The sequence below is a fragment of the Glycine soja genome, chromosome 7 (assembly GCF_004193775.1).
Source record: "Glycine soja cultivar W05 chromosome 7, ASM419377v2, whole genome shotgun sequence".
Lineage (NCBI taxonomy): Eukaryota > Viridiplantae > Streptophyta > Magnoliopsida > Fabales > Fabaceae > Glycine > Glycine soja.
Window position 1 is genome coordinate 2,534,790 of NC_041008.1, and position 23,006 is coordinate 2,557,795.

The 23,006-nt window shown below is 33.7% G+C and overlaps 5 protein-coding genes across 5 annotated transcripts; 2 read left to right on the forward strand and 3 right to left on the reverse strand.

Moving 5' to 3' along the window:
- Positions 1-1,723: 1,723 nt before the first annotated feature.
- LOC114418114 (MAPK kinase substrate protein At1g80180-like) lies at positions 1,724-2,646 on the reverse strand. The gene has a single exon (XM_028383297.1). The coding sequence runs from the start codon at positions 2,511-2,513 to the stop codon at positions 2,184-2,186; it is 330 nt and encodes a 109-aa protein (XP_028239098.1). The 5' UTR covers positions 2,514-2,646; the 3' UTR covers positions 1,724-2,183.
- Positions 2,647-4,029: 1,383 nt separating this feature from the next.
- Positions 4,030-5,448, reverse strand: LOC114418115 (F-box only protein 6-like). Its single transcript, XM_028383298.1, has one exon. The coding sequence runs from the start codon at positions 5,345-5,347 to the stop codon at positions 4,238-4,240; it is 1,110 nt and encodes a 369-aa protein (XP_028239099.1). The 5' UTR covers positions 5,348-5,448; the 3' UTR covers positions 4,030-4,237.
- Positions 5,449-7,625: 2,177 nt separating this feature from the next.
- LOC114417710 lies at positions 7,626-10,148 on the forward strand. Its single transcript, XM_028382794.1, has 3 exons — positions 7,626-7,824; positions 8,983-9,211; positions 9,524-10,148. Exons 1-3 carry the CDS (start codon positions 7,727-7,729, stop codon positions 9,809-9,811), a joined length of 615 nt encoding a protein of 204 aa, XP_028238595.1. The 5' UTR covers positions 7,626-7,726; the 3' UTR covers positions 9,812-10,148.
- A 2,119-nt stretch (positions 10,149-12,267) lies between these two features.
- LOC114418116 (3-isopropylmalate dehydratase small subunit 3-like) lies at positions 12,268-14,957 on the forward strand. Its single transcript, XM_028383299.1, has 2 exons — positions 12,268-13,098; positions 14,592-14,957. The coding sequence occupies exon 1, from the start codon at positions 12,357-12,359 to the stop codon at positions 13,095-13,097; it is 741 nt and encodes a 246-aa protein (XP_028239100.1). The 5' UTR covers positions 12,268-12,356; the 3' UTR covers position 13,098; positions 14,592-14,957.
- A 5,032-nt stretch (positions 14,958-19,989) lies between these two features.
- LOC114418118 (uncharacterized RNA-binding protein C17H9.04c-like) lies at positions 19,990-21,652 on the reverse strand. The gene is made up of 3 exons (XM_028383300.1): positions 21,512-21,652; positions 20,689-21,070; positions 19,990-20,365 (listed from the first exon to the last, which is right to left on the reverse strand). Exons 2-3 carry the CDS (start codon positions 21,045-21,047, stop codon positions 20,290-20,292), a joined length of 435 nt encoding a protein of 144 aa, XP_028239101.1. The 5' UTR covers positions 21,048-21,070; positions 21,512-21,652; the 3' UTR covers positions 19,990-20,289.
- Between the last annotated feature and the right edge of the window lie 1,354 nt (positions 21,653-23,006).

Sequence of the window (23,006 nt, forward strand, 5' to 3'; positions counted from 1 at the left end):
CCCTTTTAGTTTTTTGGTTCACAGATGTTTGAAATACATTCATTATTCAATGTCGAACAAGATGGCAATCAAACAAATCCAAAACATAAGTAATCATATTCCACCCCATTATATAATCGTATGATAATCAAAATAATGTTTTAATTCAGCACGTAAATATTAATAGGTAATAATATGTAGTTTTTAAATTCCCAGCTTCGATAATTTTTTATTTATTTCGAGAGAGATTAATTCAACCATTGAGTGGAGGACACTTCAAGTTATACACAAAGAATAATTTTATATTTCATGACAACAAAATGGAAAAGTGTTATTATTTGACAATTTGGATTATGAACTTTTTTTGGTTGGCATTTGGATTATGGACTATGGAGTATTGACAATTTGATATGGTATACTCCACTTCCAATATTAAATAAATAAAATTTGATAATTTGATATGGTATACTCCACTTCCAAGATTAAATAAATAAAAAACATAAAAATGTGAAAGCAAACAGGAAAAAGGAAAAAAACTTGGAAGTGTAATTATTGGAGAGCAGAAATGATGTCACAAAAGAATAAGAAGTTAAGGAGAAGTTTGTGTGATTTTTGACAACGATTCCTGGAACCTCAAATAGTAATCGCTGATCACAGAAGCACGTCATAATTTAAGTGATAACCTTCACTTTCTCGTGGGCGGAACACTAATTGCTCTAATATGTCCCATTGAATTGATTGAAGTGGTCAAGTGGGGGATAAACCACATTGATTTGGACAAATTTGTTTTTTCAACGTTCAAATAAATTATAGACTGACTTCAATAATAATCAAATTCCCCTCTCACACAGCACCACCGATTTTTCTTGTTACTTTCTTTTTTATAAATAAAAAAATTCCTTGAATTGAGCCGAATGAATAATAAACTTTGTGTTTTGACCATAAATATAGTTTAAATGCGGGAAAAAGAATATCACTAATTGATATTTAGTATTTGAATAGAAACAACTACACAAGATCTGAAACATTAGAATGTTTATCAATAATTTATTATTAGATATAAAATTAATAACAAAGAAACATAAATACATGAGTGTCAGAGTGTGTTAAACAAGAAAAAAGGCATTTGGATCATTGGATGCGATGATGTTTCATACAGAAGATTAAAGTTTAAGGATAGCAATAATTACTGAGCGAATTGATTTATATCTTGATTAAAATTTAAAATAATTACAAAAAAAAGGAATAGTAAGTAATAAGGGGAGCGTGCATAAAGATTTTCATAACAAATCTTGATTAAAAAGGATTTTCCCTAGCAATCATAGTGATTCAATTCCCAAAACCAACAGAATAAGTAGATGCTACCTCTAATTACTTTTTGATAGGTATAGCCAAAAAGGGCCATTTAATCCCTAATACACCAAAACCCATTATTTGGCCATAATCCTGGACGAGGGCTACAATTTGGGATGATTAAGTGATGCCACTATGCCAGCCATTAAAAATACAAAATAATAATAATTATTGCTCATGATCTATTGTCATATGCCGACGATAGAACAAACAAGGAAACAGCCACATCTTACGCGTCTGAACTTCTGTTTGCAGCTGACCACAAATTCACAACAAACAAAACAACAACTCAGAGGATGGATGATTTAGACCATGGAGCTGATTTTCCTATAGTTTTGTTTTCTTGATTTTCCTTATTCAGCTATCAGTTCAATTTATAAACACATGATGATAGAAATTTAAGTTCCTCATATTTATCAGATATATATGATCTCATACAATATATGTATGGAGTTTTATTTTTGGTGAATGACAATATATATGGATTTGATTACTAAATCACGTGCCCATATTGCACCAATCCCAAATCTGTGAAAGATAGATCTTGTTGGAGATTTTACTTTGTACAGAGACCAAAATTCCTGGTTGACCCAACAAATATATACACACACATAATTACAACCAAACTCACCCACCCACCACAAACCATCATAATATCTTCTTCCACAGAAACAAAAGAAAAACGAAAAACAAACTAAAACTCGTAAACAGAGACTCAGAAGAGAAACGGAGAGCTACAATTGACAATTCTGTTTTTCCTTATATGAACTCAAACTCAAACCCTACACTCTTCTATAAAACTGGGTAGAAACATGACAAGTTGAAGAGCATCTCCGGCGACCAGAAAAAACCTACCTTGATCGATGCTTTGCACGGGGCTTTGCGCGACGACCCTTTTCCCCTGTTTTTCCGAAGGCGCTGCAGAAGCCGCAAGCAGAGAGCTTGGGAGAGGGAGGCTCGATCGCCGGCGAGACTTTTCCGGTGCGGTAGCCGCCGTTGGAGCGACTTCTCTGGATGGGTGGTGTTGTTCTAACGTTAAGGTTAAGGTTAAGGTCACCACCATGAGCACCCTTTGGGTCTTCGTTCTTGTTCAATTCCCCTGATAATAACTTGTCGTCCCAAACAAGCCCTGATGAACCCTGTCTCCTGAAAGACACCTCAGATCTTTGCAAACCAGCCATGAGCTTTGTTTCTCTCCGTAGCTACCTCTGGATCTTTCTAGGTCTAGCTTTATTTGAAGTGATGATTTTTATATGAGTGAATTTCTCTATGTATGTTTGTTGTGTTGTATTTACGAGAGTGACTTTTGCTGTGTGAATTGTATATATATAATGGTGAAGAGAACCAAGTGGCCAAAAGAAAACAAAAGAGTCATACAGAGACAATGTAGTCAATATCTCTTGGGATTTTACTTTTCTTCGCGATTCGCTTCCATATTCGTTATTCTCTTTTTTATTGTTTTGGTATTCACTATTCATTTTTTTTTTCAACTTTGATGTTAAATGTAAATATTAGTTTTCTGCACGATTTTTTATAAAAATAATTTTTAACTAAATTTTATTTATTTTTTAGTTAAATTTTTAATTAGTCAGGATCTATCTTTTTTATGAATTTAAATATTCAGAAAAAAAATACATTAAAGATAAAAAAATAAATGAATCAGATAAATTTCGAGTCCAATTATAATAGACAGATAAAAGTAAATTCACTTTGATGAGTATAAATTTTGAGTCGAATTATAATAAATCGGATAAAATTAAATTTATGAATCCACTTTGATGAGTTTGATCCATTAAAAAATCCAATACATTCATGATCCATCTAATAAAATTTAATCTAATTCATTCATTAATAATTTTTAGCTGATGAATATCGAATCCATCCACCAATGTAACATATTTTAAAAATTAATTTTTTTTTTTTTTGTAAAATAATTTCTCCTTTCTCTCTTTACTCTCTCGGCCAAGAGTCCCAATAGAAATTATACGAAAATAACTGAAACCGAAACTAAGTGGAGTCCAAACTATGTTTTTGTTTACCCATGGAAAAGATGATACTTCTGCAATCCAATTTTCATTTATTCTCGGCCTAACTGGTTTCATTCCATTTTTGTTACTCCTTCTTTGTGGGTTATTCATTATACCAAATTTTCTTTCTTTTCTTATTGATTTATAGTGATGTCTTAACTCAATATATTAAAGAAAATTAAAAAGGGTTCTGACATGTAATTTTTGGAATGGTAAAAATAAAGTTATCATAGCTTATCCTTTCGTGTGTGCAGTATTAACAATTTAATTGAAGTATTTTACATGTACAGTGAAATTAAATATTGAATATAACCAAATAAGAGAACAATCTAAATACCTTTGAGGCTTTGATAGGAAGAAAAAGAGGAAAAAGGAGAGAAAATAGATAAACAAGCTTTAGAGAATAATGAAAATGGAGTATAGAAAAATAAGCTTTATACCTTTTTTATTATATAAAAATAAAAATTTTTATATGAAGAGTATTTTTTATAATAAAATTTAAAAAGATAAAGGAAAAAGAAAAAACGTATTGGACAAAAGAAAAGGTATAAATAGCCAAAGCCCATCTTTTAACTCAATGAACAACACCCAAAGTACTAAGCCCAAATTAATTAAGAGGAACCCAAATAAGAAGGGCAAAATTCAGGCAGGCTATATATGCAGAGCAAAAGGCAAAGATTGAAAGGTGATTTGATTTCATGTGGATGAGATTTTCGCCTACACCTAAGTGCAATTTAAGTACTATGTTTACACCTTCACAATTTTTTTTGGATAAGTTTGTAGCAAAGTCAAGTTACATTTTGATAAACATTTGAAACATAAATAATTTGTCGCACAACACTTTCACAATCTCACTCCAAAAAGAAGACTACTCTGGTTTAAAATATAAGAGAGGAGGACGCAAGACTTGGATGAACAAGAGCCCCTCTAATTGGACAATTGTATACTTGTTTCCCCTTGGTGTAACCACACCCATCAACCCAAACCCATTCCCACCTACCCATTATTTCCCCTACTACCTTCTTGCAAAGCACCATCCCATATCCAAGATCCCTATACAAACAAATAGCATCCTCATTCCCCACACACTTAACACTCTTCCCTCCCAACAATCTCAACCCCAATTCAAGTGGCACCTTATCCACTAAGCACCATTTGTCCCCTTCATTCAGCTCCCAAATGCAAGCAGTCCCACTACACGTGCCACCAACCAATCCCAATGCCCCATTCCGCGGAACAAGCGTGGCAAATTCCAGCTTCTCAGCCATAGGCACACCCAACTCACTCCATGTATTTCTACCAACATCAAATCCCATGACACTGTAGGCTCTAGCCGAGGTTACCCAGTACAACGTTTCCCCAATGCACACATTCTCATTGGGTGTCCACACGGTGAGCCTAACGGCAAACTCGACAGGCGTGGACCCCACAATCCGCCACGTGTCAAACCGCGAGTCATACATCTCCACTTTGGTTTCATACGTGGCGCCGCCACCTTGTGCTGCCTCGGACATGCCACCAGCCACGTAGACTCTAAAGGAAGGAAACCGAACATTATGGTTTGGATTTGATGACTCCGAGATTGTAACAACTCCAACGGCAGGGTTGGTCCTTGCAACATGCAATCGGGGAAGGTGCCTAAACTCTCTAGTGAAGGGGTTGCAAAGACCCAATTGGAGGGTTGTGGAATTGGTGACCCTTGAGAGGAGGAGGCTCCCAATTGGAGCAATTGGTCGAATTGATGGGATTGGTAAGGAGAGTTGGTGCCATTTATCTATCACTGGATTATGAGCATAGCAATGTGGTCCATGGTTGCGAATTGGAAGAGCCAAGAACCATGAGGTGGTGGTTGTTGTGGCTATACGATAAGCCTTGGAACATGTGTGCCAATTCTTGCAAACTGATCTTGCTCTAGCTAACGAGTCTGGGGAGAGAAACGAGAAGATGTTGGCTAAGATATCGAAGGGAAGGTTGCTCCATATAGACATACCCCAAATGTGAAGATTTCATTATGAGGAATGATGATGAGCAACTTGCCATATATCTACTACTACTATATTTTATCGTCATTCCTCAAGTAAATTGCCATTTATCAAGATTGTAATAAAATAGTTATTATTTACAATAAACGTTTCTTTAATGTATCGAAATTTTATTCACTTGCGTTTAATTAACGTTGTTGTGCTAGTGAAGTATGACATTTTTACCGGAGTTGGAGGGGCCCACACAATTATTAGAGGCCAATTATTGCACCGGGATGTGTGACCCACATGCGATGCGAAGCTTTGTCATCTCACCCACTTGTGTGCACTTTGTCACTTTTCGAATTAATATCTTCGGCTCAAACCTAGTAGTAGATTGGATTGAATGGTTGGTTCTTGGAGATAGCCAAAGGGTGAGAGAATATATACTTGCAACCGTTCTTTTCTACTAATTCTCTTTTCTCAGCGTCAAGATGAAGAATTAATTTGGCTGCCTCCTCTCCTCCTTTTTGAAAGCAAATCGAGTTCGTTACTATAAAAATCCTCAATTCTTTTAAACAAAGGTTGTGTAAACATTCAAAAGTGCTGTAGGGAAATTGTTAGTGGTTTTCTTTTCTTTAATGGTACATTGTCATAAATTTATGTTTGTGAACAAAAGGGTAATCATTACAAATATAAAGAAAACGACCATGAACTATTTGAGCTATATATGTATTGCTTGTAACAAAAGAAAAAGCTACATCTATTGCTTAATTAGTTAATTAATTCACTGTTACTGCTTTGCTTAGAACCTTATCCTCAAGTAAGAGATAAGAGATAGTCGAAGATAAGGTGATATAGATCATTATGCTACTGTCAAGAAAGTCAAAGTTGCGTCTTAAAATTGTGTGCCATTTGTGAATTGATATTTAGGCAATTGTTATATTCACTCTCCTTTGTTTATCCACTCTTTTTTTTTAAGTTTTTTTCTCCAAAAATTACATTCTCCTATTTACTTAAAAGATGAGGGTGGATAAGCAAAGAAGAGAAGTTGATATAATAAGTAACTTATATTAGCATCAGTATTCTGTAATGGACTAGCAATTTGGACACCTTTCCTCACTTTTTTGCGGGCAGAGCTTTGTTTAGGCTCCTCACGTGCAGGCTTATTTTTTTAATTAGGTAGTTGGAATTTCCACTCCCTTGTTACTAATACACTCCCCTTTCTAAAAATTCCACCAATAACCTAGAGATTAATCTAGTAATTTTGCAGTCCCCCATTTTGTAATTCTTTAAGCCTCTTCAGCTGCAGAAACAGCCGAGTGTGCACAACCATAGTGCTCCAATCATATATAAATTACAAAAATTGCCTTGGCAACATCACTCTGCTTTATCTCCTTTTTATCTTTATTGGTCTCTAGATCTTTTCTCCTTTGCTTTGTAACCTTAGGGTTGTATGTGACTATGCACCTTCATAAGTGACAATGATAGTGCCATATAATAAAACACTCGAGTGTCAAGTTAATTTGCAGGACATTCTTGGAAAAAGAATTACCAGGGGAGTGTATCAGTAATATGGGGGAGTAAAATAGAAAATCCCTTTAATTATTGTTATCCAGATGGCCCAAGAAAAGGATATGGCGCATTTAATTTGTGGAGGGCCCAATTTTGAATATAGTGTAGTCTAGGATATGAATATCCAAACGAAAATAATAAGTGGTGAAATCTATAGCGTCGTGGTATTACTCTATTCCTGCCTTTATTTTTTATTAGCATTTCATACCAATGTTAATCTATGAATAAATAAATAAATAAGAACAGAGTTATTTGCGCAAATGCTAGGCTTATGTTTAAATTTGCTAAAAATATTATATAATTTAGTTATATCTTTAACAATTTATATATAGTACAACAATTTACGTATCAACTATATTTCTTTTTAATAAAAAATTGTTTAACTGTAACATTTTCTTCCAATGTATATATCTTACTTGGACTAGCAATCTAGCATATGAGTCACGTGCTTGACAGTATTCAAAAAAGGTATTGTCAATCAGTTTACTCAGGATTAAGGAATTAAAAATAAAAAATATTTATTATAAAAATCATAAAAAAAACACAAAAAAGAAAATAATAAATAATATAATTTTATAAATTATAATAAACATCTTTTCTTTTTAATGTTTTAATGGAGGCCCCAAGCCCAATAACACTTGTTAGCATTTGTCTTTCACTAAAAACAAAAAACCAAAACCAAAACGTTCGAGAGGGAGAGGTGTTCACGTTTTAGGGTAAAAAAAAGAAAAAGAAAATTGAAGTGGTCAAAGTGTTACCCCAGTCTGCCACATCGATTACATATTTTGGGGACCTTTTAGAACAGAGGGTCCTGTCAAAGATTTTGCTGCCATGGCTTCTTCTAGTTCTAGGAGATGGGCTACCCTCATTTGCTCCATTGCCTTCTCAATATATTTCTTTATCATCATTTTTCAAGTTCCCATTTTCAGGTAATCATCTTCTTTTCTTATTCCTCCTATTTCGTTAATGCTTACCCAACTCATTCAATATCGTTCTGAGAATACCACAACTTAAAGCTTTAAAATATAAGTGATTATAGAATGCGGTAAAAAGAAGAAAAGCAGGGAATCTTTTTTTAATCCAGTCTTTACAGTTCTTTTTTTGTTTATTTTATTATCACGGATTGTAGATCCCATGTGCCTTTTTGTTTAGTTTTGTTCATAATCAAATAATGCTTCTTGTCATTTTCTCTTTAGTATTTTCAAATCATCAGTCAACAACGGGATTTTAACCGTTGTTGAATTTTGTGTTTGTTTTTGGATGTGTTGATTAGGAGTGTTCATAAACCAGTCCAATTCAATGTGTACCCAAACAACCAATCCAAATAACTGAAAATCGAATAAACCAAAAATCAAATGATGGAAAAATGGAAAAACCAAATTTAGATTTTTATTTTAGAAATCGATTCAAACTAAAGTTATACATATGTATACTTTTTTTATTTATAAATTTATAATATCACTCATTTCTATTTTTTATTTATTTATAAAATTATCATATAACTTATATCTATTTTTGAAAATATATTTAATTAAAGATATTTGCACTAATTATTTGAGTTCAGTTGCGTAAATATCATATTATTAGTTATATAATGACATATAAATAAAATATTTGATATTTTAAATTATTTTTATTATATATCTTCTGTTTTATTTAGTAATTTTTTATAAAAAAGTTAAAAGTAGGATTAAAACCAAAAAACCGATCCAATCCAAACCACTTTGAATTGGATTGGATGAGATTAAAAGTTTAAACTAAACAGTTGAAAGATAAATTAATAAAATCGAAATGATTGAATTTGATGGTTTTTATCTTCAAAACTGATCCAATCCAGGAACACCCCTTGATGATCATGTGCTAGTTATACAACACGGCATCATAGACTAATGAACTAGCAAACAGAAGTGCAAAATCGATCTCCTAATTATTTTGATGATTGCGATGCCACTAGTGAGAGGGTCTTATTATTCCTGCAATGATTAATGCCAAAAGCTGTGCATGAAGTTCTGGAATAGTTCTTCTAAATCCTGTTTGTGTCATAGTAATGATAGTATGATACTCACAAAGGTCCCATTTATTTCCAGTGTTCCATGTAGATTTGGAATTTGTCATACTCCATTAGAAGTGACATCTTCTCAGTTAATTGCAAGTGAGGTCTTCCCTCTTTTTATAGTGAAGGCTCTTCTCTACCCTGGAGCTCTAGCAAAGGCAATTTGCAAGCTGAAAACCATCCAAAGCTACAGAAATCTGCTAAACTTGTACCAGTTCAATACAAGGGCAGTCTCTGCTGCATCAGATCTCCAACGCCTAGAGGTGTCGTGTTGATTAGTAACTGAAAAATAATGCCTCTATTAGTTTTGAGATTAGTGCTACCAATACACTCCACACTACTTCTAACACACGTCAGTGGTTAAAATTTATTAAAAACTACAAAATTGAGTGAAGTTCATTAAACAGGGAGTGAGCCTCACATAAAATTTGTCATTTCTAACAAAATTTCAACCAACGATAAAGACTGAAGAGTATGTTAAAAGAATGTGTTAGAGTGTGTTATTAGCATTTCTCTTTGTATTAATGAATTGCTTGAAGGTTAAGCTTGGACACTCTTCTGGGTTTGTCTTGCAGGTTCTGGCAGGAAGCTACTTGTCTGTGGGAGGAGCAATCACAGGTCTGATAAAACCAGGGAGAATGAGCCTTTTTGGAATACTACTTCTTATGTGGGGTCTGATTAGAGAGTCCATTATGGGAAAATCTGGTTTTGCTCATGCAAAAGGTATCCATATCTATCCAGCCATGTATATTGCACTAATCTCAGCATTCTTCTCCATTAGAAAGGATGTCCGAAAGATAATCCGTACTTTCACTCGAAAGCATGTTGTGAAGGCTAAACGTTATAAATCGAAGGTAAAATGAGTCTGGCAATGACACACATGCATCCTTGGCCTAACTAGCCTATGATGCTTGAATCTGATAGGTAGGTAGCACTTCTACTTATTGTTCAATGCAATTGAAAACACAGGAATACAAGACTTCTTAATCATAGGGTAGCTAGTGGAGAATATGCAGCACGAATTTTATGTATTGTTCAGGAATGAGAATGACTTGTAGACATTGTCAAGCTCATTCATTGCTGTTCAGAATAGCGGCTTGACAAAATTCTTTAGGAAGTGCACAGTGCAGCTTATTGTGCCCTTGTAGTTCTTTCACTGCTTTAATCAAAATTCATGCAAAAAGATGGATTTTTTTTTTTCTTTCAGAAAGAGACACACACAAACTGAATGAGTTGTAGACAGATATACGCTCCTTTCTTTGTCGAGTTCATTGATGCTGTTCTGAATAGAAACACTGGGAGAATTCTTTAGGAAATGCATAACGCGGCTTAAGAATTGTACTGTTAGTTCTTTCATTGCATTTATGAAATCTAAATGACAGGGTGTTTAATTTTTTACAAGTTTTCCTCATCCTTTTTTTATTCAAGTTTTCCTCAAAAGGAATGTTTACAAAAGTTTAATTTTTATGCGAAACCTAATGACCTGCTCTAAATAGATTGAATGATTGGCTCAATTTGGTTAACGCAATTTTTTTTTTCTTTGAAAAATCAACTTGATTCAACCTCAATCTCCTTCCTCCATTTAATTGACTTGGAAAAATTCTTTTTAAAACTCACTTAACCTGATTCATTATGTGGGTCATTTTGATTTTATTATATTCATTTAATGAATATCAATATCATATGAACTTGATATTATTAGGTTGGAAATACGTGAAATAAATATCTTAAGTACGTGAAGCAAAAGGGACTAGCACAAAATATCAATTTGCTTGATAGGAAGTCTCGAAACTTAACTATCATATTGATCTCTATATTTTCCTAAATGTAAGGATAATAATAGTTAAATAATTTAAATAATAAAAATGATAAATAAGGTGATATCTACAAATTTCGGCAAACTAGTCTTTGTTCTTCTATTTTTAAAATTCATGATTTTGGTGAACATCTTTCTAACATGTATGCTGATATTGGAATTAGAATACTTATTATTAATACTTATGTGCTAGGTTGGTTTGAGTTCATCGGGTTTGGAACTCATTATCTCAATTTAATTGTAATCACGGTTTAGAAATTATGGAGGGAAAAAATACAATTAAGCATAATTTTTTAATTTTTGTTCTTAAATGAAATGTCATGTCTTACTTTCTTTTTTCGGGTTGAACGACAATTTTATTTATGGCCCAAAAACATCTAGTAAAACCAATACAAGCAACATCAATTCTTATGGCATTAATTGGAAATGAATTTAGGCACCACATAAAACATGTGTCTTGACTCTTGAATACTTCAGACCTAGAACATACTTCATACTTAGCCCAAGTATCCGTAACTTGACTCGCCTCACATAATACATCAATTCAAAGCACATGACTCATGTGCTGATAAATGTTGTGGATTGCTTTGAGTATACACTATAACATGGATCCTAATGACAAAATCCGTTGGCCAACATCTTCACTGTTGTCTAAGAATTCGAATAAACAACAATTTTGCGAAAATCAATTGTGCATCTTACACTGGAAAGTGACAAAGCCACTGTGAAGAAAATTTGTGTTCAAGCTTCTTTTGTAACTTTGCCATGTCTAGCATTGATAGTGTATGTCTGGTTCCACGTCCTCGACGTGTGTATTGTATGCCTTACTTTTTTCATCAAATTAAAAAGAAAAAAAACTTAGAAGCTAGGCTTAGTTGCTTCTCAGTTGACACAGATCCAATTCAACATGACGATGATTCAAACACGCAAATAATCGATTGTACATCCCTGAAGATCGATTATAGTCCAATTTTGCATAAATCTTATTTGAAAATCCATTATAGTGTATGTTTGAATGGAGGTTGAAAAAAATTAATTTTGAATAAAATTAATTTTATAAAATTGATTTTGAAGTCATACAATATATATTTAAATATTTTATTATAAAATCAAATTAAAAATAATAATGATTTTTTTTCAAAGTTATTTTAATTTAAAATTAATTCTAGATCAGAATCAATTCTAAATTCTTTTTAAATATGAAATCAAACATATAAAAATCAATTATAAATTCAAAATAAATTCACCAACTTCAAACAAGTACACACGTATTCAATTGTATAGGATTCATAGTCATTTTTTCATATCAAATGGTGAACTATAACACGAGGTTGTGTTAAAAGTAACATAGGGATTATATAGTGCCTTTATTTCTAATTTTATTTATCTCATCTCCTATTCTAAATCAAACAAACTTACAAGATTATTTATTTTCAGTTTTTTAGCTATATTATTTTCAATCCAAATATTCAAACTTTTTAACGCAATTTCCTATTTATTTCTCTTACATAATTTTTCTCTTGGTTGCGAATTAAGGTTGGAAATGAGAAAAGGAAGACGGAAGTGAGAGAGGAGGCACTGAGCATCCAACAATGGCCTTGTTCTCTGCTACCGCAACCGTTCTTCCTCGGAACCTCGCATTCGCTTCCTCCACCAAACTCTCCCTCTCTCACAGTCACTCTCTTCTACATCACTTCCTTTCATTCCCCACTCCCAAATCATCAAACCCTCGCAACCGGGTCGCAATCTCTCTCCAAACCCCACGCGCTCAATCCGGCGCGTCCGCCTCCGCCTCCTTCCATGGCCTCTGCTACGTCGTCGGCGACAACATCGACACCGACCAGATCATTCCCGCGGAGTACCTCACCCTCGTCCCTTCGAAGCCCGACGAGTACGAGAAGCTCGGCTCCTACGCCCTCGTCGGCCTCCCCGCCACCTACGCCGCGCGCTTCGTCGACCCCGGCGAGACCAAGACCAAGTACTCCATTGTCATTGGCGGCGCCAACTTCGGCTGCGGCTCCTCCCGCGAGCACGCTCCCGTGGCGCTGGGCGCTTCCGGCGCCGCCGCAGTGGTCGCGGAGTCGTACGCTAGGATCTTCTTCCGGAACTCCGTGGCCACCGGCGAGGTGTATCCGCTGGAATCGGAGGGACGCCTCTGCGAGGAGTGCACCACCGGCGATGTGGTAACGATTGAGCTCGGAGAGAGCCGTTTGATCAATCACACCACCGGAAAGGAGTATCGCTTGAAACCGATCGGCGACGCGGGTCCGGTGATCGAGGCCGGTGGCATCTTTGCCTATGCCAGGAAAACCGGCATGATTCCTTCTCGTTGAGGTATTTTTTGTTTCTCTAATTTATTTTTCTTTAATGCCATAACTATAATTTTAGGTCAGAGTCTCCATTGTGTATTTGTCTAGTGAATAGTGTGAAATTAAATAGGGATTAGAATTTAGATGTAGGAAAAGTTCCTGAAGCATAGGTTAGAAAAAGGGTCCGTGTGAAATTTTGAAAGTGCAAGTGTTTCTTAGGAATGGAACTCAGAATAGAAAAGAGTAGGCTAAATGAGTATTGAGTACAGAGTTGTTCTCATTTTGTTTGGTTATGCGTCTGGACTTCTGCATTTGGCTACCCTGAGACCAGGCACGGTGACATGCAGATGATTAATTTCATGGAAACTTGTTAGGATCCAATTGCAAGTTATGGGACTTGACTTGAGTCTCACATTGGAAGTATGGGATTTTAGTGTGAGGTTTATAAGATAGGTTTTGTGTGTTTTCTGACTTAAATGTATGGTTCGCCCAAGGGAGGTTGTCAAATTCAAGAGTCTATGTATGTAAACTTGTGGAGTTTTGGAAAACTCAACTCAAACTCATAAGATTAGAGTTTAACTATTATAAAATATATTAATAAAAAAAAACCATTAATGACATAGATGTATAACATAATACTCTTAACAATAGTTTAACGTTTCAACTCCATAATGAATCAAAGTAGCAAACCACAAGAATAAGGTGTAATAGTACATTAGTGCTACATAAGATAAAACTACATAAATGACCATAATCATACATAAATTCTTAAAATGAAAACATTTCAAAAAAGAGAATTAGTAAAATGTTACATTTATGTTGTCTTAAAAAACAATGCATGAGTAGCATAAATACTCACTTTTTTACTTAAGACTTTATGTGCATTTAACAAGTTTACCCAATTTTATGTAGAAAAAGAGTTTGATACGTGCTAATTTGTTTTCTCCACCTGGAATCGTAAACTTGTAAGAGTCTATGAGTTAACCCAAGAGTTTGACAACATTGCTTCAAATGTTCTTATCAATTGGCAATAGAGCTTTCCTCCATGTCTCTCAGCTGCAAAACAGTGGCATAGTTTTTGCTAGGAACTAATCAAAAGGTTACTGTACAGCCAATCTGCATGGGCATCGACACTGTAGTTGGTGGGATGTTGGGATATTGTAAGGTATAGGGTTTGAGTCCTACATTGGGGCCTTGGAGGTATGCGAATATAGCTTGGGGTTTATAAGGTCTTGGGATCCTGAATTACAACAATTAGCCTTTGTGGTATAGTTCTCCTAAAGGTTCTTATCAATTTAATTGGATCTTAACAAAGCCATTTCATATTCATTTGACTATCTCAATCATCATTATTGGAAGTTAAGTTAGTGTTCCTTTATGCGTATGTTATTTCTGTGTCTCCAAAAGTCTGTGAGTTTGGCTCTTATTTAAATTTGCTCTTCAAGTTCTAAGTTTTCTTTGGGGTTCTAACATCTTACGTGTCCACATCAATTTGACTGGCAAATTTTTACCTTCCAGATATTGGCATGGAAGTAGATATTTGGGGAAGCTGGAACCACTCGTGGAACTGTGTTACCTTTGGCAGCAGCTACCAATTATTTGAGTATATACTATTTGCAACATACTGCTTTCTCAACTCAGATTTTATCTCGCATTATGCAGTTTTGACATTTGACAGACAGTCAATTCCGCAGATAGATTACTGCATTAGACTTATTTGTATTTTAGGAAATATGAAGTTTTCATTATGTCGAAGTTTGGATGAAATCAGCAGGATTTTAGTATATTCTGGTTTGTAATCTCTTGCATTGCAAAGGCTGATTTGAGAGACTTGTTTTTAAATAATATAAAATAAAACGGGCGGATTAGATCCTTCACAACTAAGTAATCCAATCTTGGATAGTCTCTCAAAATATTAATTTGATAAAATTGAATTAGAGATCTTTTTTGTTGAGTGTTTTTGAGTAATAAAATAAAATTAGTACACAAAAAGTTCTTAAAGAAGAAGGTAAAAAAATTACATTTGTACAGGCACGAAATCAATACTGTTATTTTTAAAACATTCGGATATAATTGTATATTTTTTTGGTACATGAAGAAAAAACTTATAATTTTTTAATATCTTTTCTTTTCTATCAACTTTTTTTGTCTTAATATTATTTCATTATACTTAATATCAATATAAAATAAATTTTTAAGTGTTACAAATTATTTAAATTTTATTATTTATTTTCATTTTACTTTTCTGCATTTGTTCCAACTTCCAATGTATATTTATGATTTTTTAAAATATATTCATGTTTTTATAATAAAAAAATTATAGATCTTTTTATTTTTTTTTAAATTTTTAATAAGTTTCAAAATGCGCTAATAATTCAGTTTTAAATTTTCTTCTATAAGATTTTGTTTTTACTTTCAGCTTTATCTTTTAATATTATTGTTTCATACTAAAAGTAGTTTTCTTACACTTATTTTTATTTATATTTATCAATGTTTCTATAGTATTATTTTTTAAATTATGTTATCATATTATAATCCAATCATGGACAAGTCTCTCAAATACTAATTTGATAATACAATTGGCTTATAGCTCTTTTTTGATAGTCACCAACTTTTATTGAAATCTCACCAGCCAAGTTGCATCTTTTCCTAAAACTATGTATATATATAAAAAAAATGGAAAATCCGATTACTCAATATATGTAGCTGCCTCTATCTTTTTTTTTTTGGGGGGGTCGGCAATAATTAAAGTTTCATTAATAGCTCAAGAAGTGCTGAAAAAACAAGCTACAGAAACAGTAGCAGCAACAGCACATAATTCTGCATCTCCATATGAAGAAAATAACTAGCCATCCAGAGGCTACCCGACAGCAAAGGCAAAGAGCCAAGGAATTGCATCTCAAACTATATTAATCAACAGCCACATAAATCAGGATACAATTCCTACTTGCCAAAGCCTAGGCCTTACAAGTAAAATACCATACCAACAGGTAAATACAAAATCACCTAAAACCTGTAGGGAGGACAGAATGTTGCACATGGATTGATGAGCCATTGTTGGTAAGGAGTATCAAACTCCTTTTGGAAAGCCTTTGTTGTGTGCTTTGCAAGCGTATTAAGTTGCACAAATAATATAAAACGGTAAGATCGAATTCTACAGACACTATGCTTGTACTTAAGAGTTATATATATATATATATATATATATATATATATATATATATATATATATATATATATATATATATAAATGATGACTAAGCAATTAGGGATTCAAATCGAATCTTGTTCATTGATTAACTACTGATATAAACTAAAAAGAAGTAACTATAAACAAGGAACATGAAGGTTGAGAAAACAAACGCTTGACGTTGTGGTGATTTAAGGAATGTGTTGAGGACTCTGCTTGCTAAAACTTCTCTTATGTAATCTTAATGGATATTTTCCTTCTTAACCTTAATATGATTATTACCTGCATCTATTAGTCTATTCTAATCAAGATTCCTTGAGTGAAAGAACCTAAACCACTTAATATTGCTCTCAATCCCTTGGCGATTGATTACTAAATGATTTGCATTAAGAGCATAAATGCTTGAACAGACTAAAGGAAACCATTCTATCCCTAGATATGACTCACTTAAGATATTCTTTTCAAGTTCTTAGCATATACACATTTTCCAATATTTATATCCTAAAACAGTACATAAATATGGACGATCAAACCATGAGTATGTAAATAAGCACAATAATGAATAATAATAACAACATTATATTAGAAGATAGTTTAAAATCATTATATCACAGAGAATTTGGTTATATAGTTCTCAACAACGGGTGGTTTTTTAGTCTTTCATTGTCATGAGAGACTTACAAAAATAAATGTGGGATGAAATGAAAGAAAATGGAGGAAAGATGGATTGAAACGGATCGGTTAGAGCTTTGGAAACAAATTTTCCTTGCATCGGCTGCTTGCTTTCCTCTCCTTTTGTTTCTCTGCTTCTCTTGGTTTCCTTCGTGGCTAAGGAAACAAAATGTGTTTCCTTTCCTTTAATATGCCTCACCAACCAATTGACCAATCAGAGCTCTCTTGTGCTCTTAGCGTGTCCGTTTGGATCAAGTGGACACATGCTAAGCGTAGTGCTTAGCGGGCTAGCTTGGGTCGAACGTGTTATACTCACTGAGTGCGACACTTTAATTTATTCATCATTTTTCATGTCTATGCTCTAACTCAACTCACACAAGATACAACAAAAATTACTCTAAAATCATTAATTTTAGTATCTTTTGAACAAAAATTCAGAAGCAGTTAAGTCTTATTATTTTAACACAAAATAAACAATAAAAAATTAAAAAAATAAGATAATTGTTATGTGATTTCAATATACAAAATAACGTATGAATAACATCTATCCGCCTTCAACTACGACCATGTAAAGAACAGGATCTTGTGCAACACCCTTTCTCGATCATACACTTGCCCTTTGAAAATGATAGCATTTCGAGCCAACCACAGATTGCACATGATGGAACACCAACCAACCACCATCTCTTGAATTTGCCCTCTAGCAAATCTTGAGAATGTTGCCTAAGGTGATCCTCTGCACATTGGGGAAGGGCAGAATTGGTTCTGGCTAAACAATGACACCTTTACCAAATAAGATGTGACTCCAAGCAAGTGAAAAACAGATGAGAAGTGTCTTTTACAACATTATGACAAACAGGGCACATAAGATCTAGATCTTGCAAATTTATGCCTCTTTTTACTAAGTTCAATTTTGTTGGGATCCTATCTAATAATATTCTCCACAACAAAAAAGACACTTTCGACGGAATTCGAATTTGCCACATCAATTTGAATGTATCAATCTCAGCGGTTCCAATTCAGTAAAGCCAAGTAAGTCGATTTAATATTGAACAATGATGAATCATCTTCTAACCATAACAATTGATCATCCCTGACCAAATCAAAATTAGCCTTTCCAACAAAAGAAGAAATTCCTCTACCAAAATCTTCTTGCACTCAAATCATTCTCTTCTCCATCTAAGCTCCCAAACCCCGTTGACTCATCATCCCAAGTTACCAATACGTTCCCGCTTATTCTCCGAGTTTGAATATAATCTTGGAAAAGTTAAATGACTTGTTTTAAAAAAATATTTTTGAGCATCAATTTGTTTAATATTTGAAATTATGTAGTGCATGAATTTATTAATTTCGAAGCTTCAATTGCCGTTTTGTATAAATAAATAGGTAAATTTATTTAATACTTAAAATTCCGTTTGGATGCATTATTTTGACTGTTCTTCTTTCAAGTTCTTCAGGTGAGGGCAGTGAACTCTGCTATCCTTGCTCCAGATGATATGTTTAATAGATGCCTTAGCTTGGTCCATTACCAAATAAGCTAGAACTTGCAGAGATATAATACATGGTAATAGAAAGTGTGTATTAATGGTTCTTGCATCAGTTAGCTACTTTTGTAATCTCATTGATATGGAGTATCTCATTAATGCAAACTTTTGTATTCACAAATGGAATCCATTTTGCCTCATTTCATTCAGAATGTTACTTATTTTTCTTCGAACAAGAAAAATAGATTACTATAAAGAAAGTAATGAAATGGATTGTAACTCGCAAAAATCAATGATAATTCCCCTTATTGGAAAGAAGGATCACAGTCACAGATTTTAAACTTCAGAAATTGATAGGTATATATTAGATTATATTTTCAAGGGATTTATTTTATTTTATTTTTATTTTTATAATCAGCACCATTACCAAACTGCACCCAACTAGGAGGACATCTTGGGACCTCCAACTGATAAGCCATGTAGCTTTTAACAATAATATTAGTAAAAATGAGAATAATGAACTAATAGTAATATAAGAAGGAGAATCATATATCTTATATATAATCTTGCTAGAGTCGAGACTTGGAGATTTCATAACATAAAGCTTGCCTGAAAGGAAGACAAGAGTCCTACATAAAAGCTAATGTAGTTATGGAGTCTTGGACTCATCTTTTAAATCCTCAATGCGCATCCTTTTTAAAGGTATACTTTACATTCAGTGAAAGGAATCTAATGTGATTTGTGTTTTAAATATGCTAAGTTAAGCCAGTAAAGTCAGGGAGGAAGGACCAAGTTAGAGATATTTATCATAAAAAATAAAGATGTTAAGGAATATTTCTCAATGAGTACTCTTACCTAAAACTTAGATTCTGGCAATTTAAAATATGTTTCACTTATATAGTTACAAAGTTCTTTGTCATTTTTTTTTATTTTATAAAATATGTTTTTAACATGGTTTTTGTTTTTATAACTTTTTAAAAATATTTTTTTATCTGTAAGAATCAAAAACATAATAAAAAATTTATAAGAATTTATGTATCATATTCAATCAAGTGAATTAGACCCTTCATAAAATAATTTTTGTTAGTACATAATCATCATGTTAAATGTCATATCACCTTATTATCTTAAAATGATTATTAGTGTTGTCATTGAGTGTTGATAGAGATCATTTTAAAATTAATAAATAAATTTTATGAGGCCAAAACTAATGAAAAAGAAGAACATTTCAAGGACCTAAATCAAATAAAGGTATATTTATAGAAACTTTAAAATATATTTAATTCTTCCTTTTTTACTCTATTGTTGAAGAGGTTTGCAATGCTGATTCAAAGTTATTTCAAATATTCTTTTTGTCAACTTAAAGGTTTAGCGGATGTCCCTTGTTAAAAAAAATTGCTTGGTGGACTTGAGTGCGTTGTGTTTGAGTTAGCAAATAGTAACAAATGGCGTACCACATGACCCCGAATGCATGCTTAATTTTGATTGCTGTTACAGAAAGTACCACATCACCCCTTCTCACACATCCATTCAGGAAGTACTTCTAGTTCATCTCATGGGAAAAGAAAAGAAGAGACAAGAAAAGAGATTCATATTCATTTAAGAAAACCACGCACCATACAATAAATGAACTCTCTAACGCCAAAACTAAAGAAAATAGTTTAAAGCACCAAAACAACATTGTTGTAGCTCTTGAGGTAAATCTGAGAAAGATCCTAAGGGATGTAGCTAGCTAGCTTCTCTGTAACATGGCATTTTAAACCACCTTTTCAGAATTCACACTGTCTTTAACATCCCAAAGAAATTAATAAAGAAATCTTGCAGCATCTCCATTAATTAATGTAGCATCCTTGCTTGGATAAACTCATTCCTAGTACGTGTCCCTTGGAGCACTGCATTTAAAACATTCCATTCTGCTAGCAAAGTTGTGCTCATTGCATCCTGATCTGCTCAATGATAAAAAAAAGAGAGGAATAAATCAAATTTTTTCATAATATGTAACACAAGGAAACACTAACGAAGTGAAACATATTTTGCACTTAAGGGGCAACTAGTTTTCAAAGTATGCAAGTCCTAAAAGCAGTCAAAGAAAGGGGAAACCCAATAAAGATATGAGTTGCATTGCATGCCTATTAACACCAACAGTGGTGCCTTTTGTTTTTGTGGTGTTTGTCGTATTCTTTACACTTTAAAGACAGAAGGCAAAGGAAAAAGCACAAGAGATGTCCCCTAATGGTAAGACACAAAATCAAATGAATGACTGAGTCACCTGGTGCATATCCAATCACCAGATTTCCATCCAGGTCTTCCACTGCCACCAAAAGCTCTGGAGCGCAAGATGTCAGAACTGTTGTAGCTTCCAGCCAAGTCATCCTTGAAAGCACCACACTTGAAGCAGCTTGAGCGGCTAGCAAAGTTGTGGGCACCACAGTTAGCAGCAGCACAGTACCAGTCACCAGGGCGAACATCTGAGCCAGTTAAACCAAATGAAGACCCTCCTCTTCCTCCAAAGCCACCAAAATCAACTCTATCTCCATATTTTGCGTCCCCACATCGCTGGCATGAATCTCTTCTCTGAAAGTTCAGGTGCTGGCATGACCTGCAATTCCAGTCTCCTGGCCTGCTCATATTTTACTTCTCTGCAAAAATTACTGTTGCATTCACCAATCCGCATTAGAAAACTATGAGTATAAATTCATGAAACAAGTGTCAAATGTTCAATAAAAACTTGATGTTGCTTTCTCTATATAATTGTTGCCACATTATATATATGGTACATGTGTTTGTGTTTTGTAGTAGGCACTAGCTAGCTTGGTAGCATAATGCTTATTATAATATTGGAACAACAAATAAATAAATAAATAACTTAGTTAAGGATTAACTTCTCTGAAAGCTATGAAAACAAGTTACGAGGCTGACATAATGGAGCACTCTAGTAGAAGACAGATTTCATCACATTACTATAAATGTGACCCTCTGGAGAGGTTTAAAATACTGAAGAATTACATAGAAAGTTTTTGAAGATTAGGAAGGTGAGACCGAAAAAATATGGGGGGGGTGGGGGGGGTGGAAGGGAAAATACAAAGACCAACCTCAAGATAATACAGTGAGTTGAAGTATTAGAGATCCAGAAGCTGAAGAGGATTTGCTGATGAGGAAATGTGATAGGGAGGATGGTTTATATACTGGCAGAGACCACAGAAAAAAGAGAATAAATGGAGGGCCGTGTTGTGTTGTAGTACTTTTTAGTGTTGTTTGAGTGGCAACCTTGATAAATGGAATCAGTGAATTCTAAAGGAGGGAAAAGAGATAAAGGAAATTCGTGCTACAATTCCAAAGAGAGCACACTTTGAATTTTGAACATATACTTTGGCAGTGGGCTACAATTTCATTTTGTTTTGAAGTTTTTAATGGTACGGTAATGGGTGCAAAGTGCATATAGGATAATCATTTATTTGTTCTTCAACTCCAAAATCGGATAGAGGTAGGGTAAGGGGATTGATAGTGCTAGTTTGAACTGAACTAGGTATTTCTATTCTTTCATTTTTTTTTTCTTCTCGAACCTCCGGATGCTAATTAAAGTCTTACATGCGTTACGGTTCAAGCACAAAAGGTGCATTCAATTTCAAAGCACTTTCATATATAACATGGCCTCTAGGAGCTAAACCCAAGAGATTATTATATGGTCTAAGATCATGTAGTTTCTGCCAATTTTTCGCTTGACATGTAATCATATTTTTTAATTTACAGAAAAAAACTTAATAATGTGTTACATAAACATTGGTCAAGACCACATAATCTTGGACTATATAATAATTAAACAACAAAACCCTTTCGTCAAGAAAGACTAATATAGTAATGAAAAGACGTATACTCCATTTATAAGAAAGTTATCAGAATATGTTACTTTTTTTAAGCAGAACTATTTTACTTAGTTTCTGTTTTATGAACATGGATGCTTATGGCTTATTGATTTCTTATCTGCTAGTAATGTTATTTTCAGGATTAGTTTATGTATAATCTTAAAGATGAGATTGAATTTTAAATTTTTTCTTCATCATTAAAGTAATAGCAAAGTGACTCTTAAATTTACAAAGCTAGATTATAAAGAAAATTTCTGTTGGAGCCACATAAAATTAATTGAAGTTATCTTGAACAGTTGAACACTAAACTTACAAATTCTGAAAATAACATGAAATATAAAAGGCACTATAATATGCTATTTGAGTTATTAGGATAGCACAACACTAAATTAGCAAGCACTTTCTCATGGTCTATACTATAGCAGCTAGCAAGATAGCTAAGTCAAACAAACTCAAGAACCCACAGAAAGAGCATGTAACCTAATAGCACAACAGACAGAGTGTCCAAAGATCTCATCAATCAAATAAACCATGAACCCTAGAAAGTCCCTTTGACCACAGCATTTGGTTACTTGAATCAAATTCGAATTGTACAACCCCACAAACAGAATCCAAGCATACAACAAAAAGAAAAAATCAACAGTAGGAAGAAAAAAGAAAAAAAAGAATGTTGGCTGCCTCTAGCTAATTGGACAATGTGGAATCCAAGTCAGCATTTGCCACC

Excerpts from the sequence above, each read along its gene's own strand:
- LOC114417710 (XM_028382794.1), top strand. The coding sequence starts at position 7,727 with ATGGCTTCTTCTAGTTCTAGGAGATGGGCTACCCTCATTTGCTCCATT. Across the intron at positions 7,825-8,982 it reads TTTCAAGTTCCCATTTTCAG|TGTTCCATGTAGATTTGGAA; the intron begins GTAATCATCTTC and ends ATTTATTTCCAG. Across the intron at positions 9,212-9,523 it reads CAGATCTCCAACGCCTAGAG|GTTCTGGCAGGAAGCTACTT; the intron begins GTGTCGTGTTGA and ends TTTGTCTTGCAG.
- LOC114418114 (XM_028383297.1), bottom strand. The coding sequence starts at position 2,513 with ATGGCTGGTTTGCAAAGATCTGAGGTGTCTTTCAGGAGACAGGGTTCA.
- LOC114418118 (XM_028383300.1), bottom strand. The coding sequence starts at position 21,047 with ATGAGCAGGCCAGGAGACTGGAATTGCAGGTCATGCCAGCACCTGAAC. Across the intron at positions 20,366-20,688 it reads GGTGATTGGATATGCACCAG|ATCAGGATGCAATGAGCACA; the intron begins GTGACTCAGTCA and ends ATCATTGAGCAG.
- LOC114418115 (XM_028383298.1), bottom strand. The coding sequence starts at position 5,347 with ATGTCTATATGGAGCAACCTTCCCTTCGATATCTTAGCCAACATCTTC.
- LOC114418116 (XM_028383299.1), top strand. The coding sequence starts at position 12,357 with ATGGCCTTGTTCTCTGCTACCGCAACCGTTCTTCCTCGGAACCTCGCA.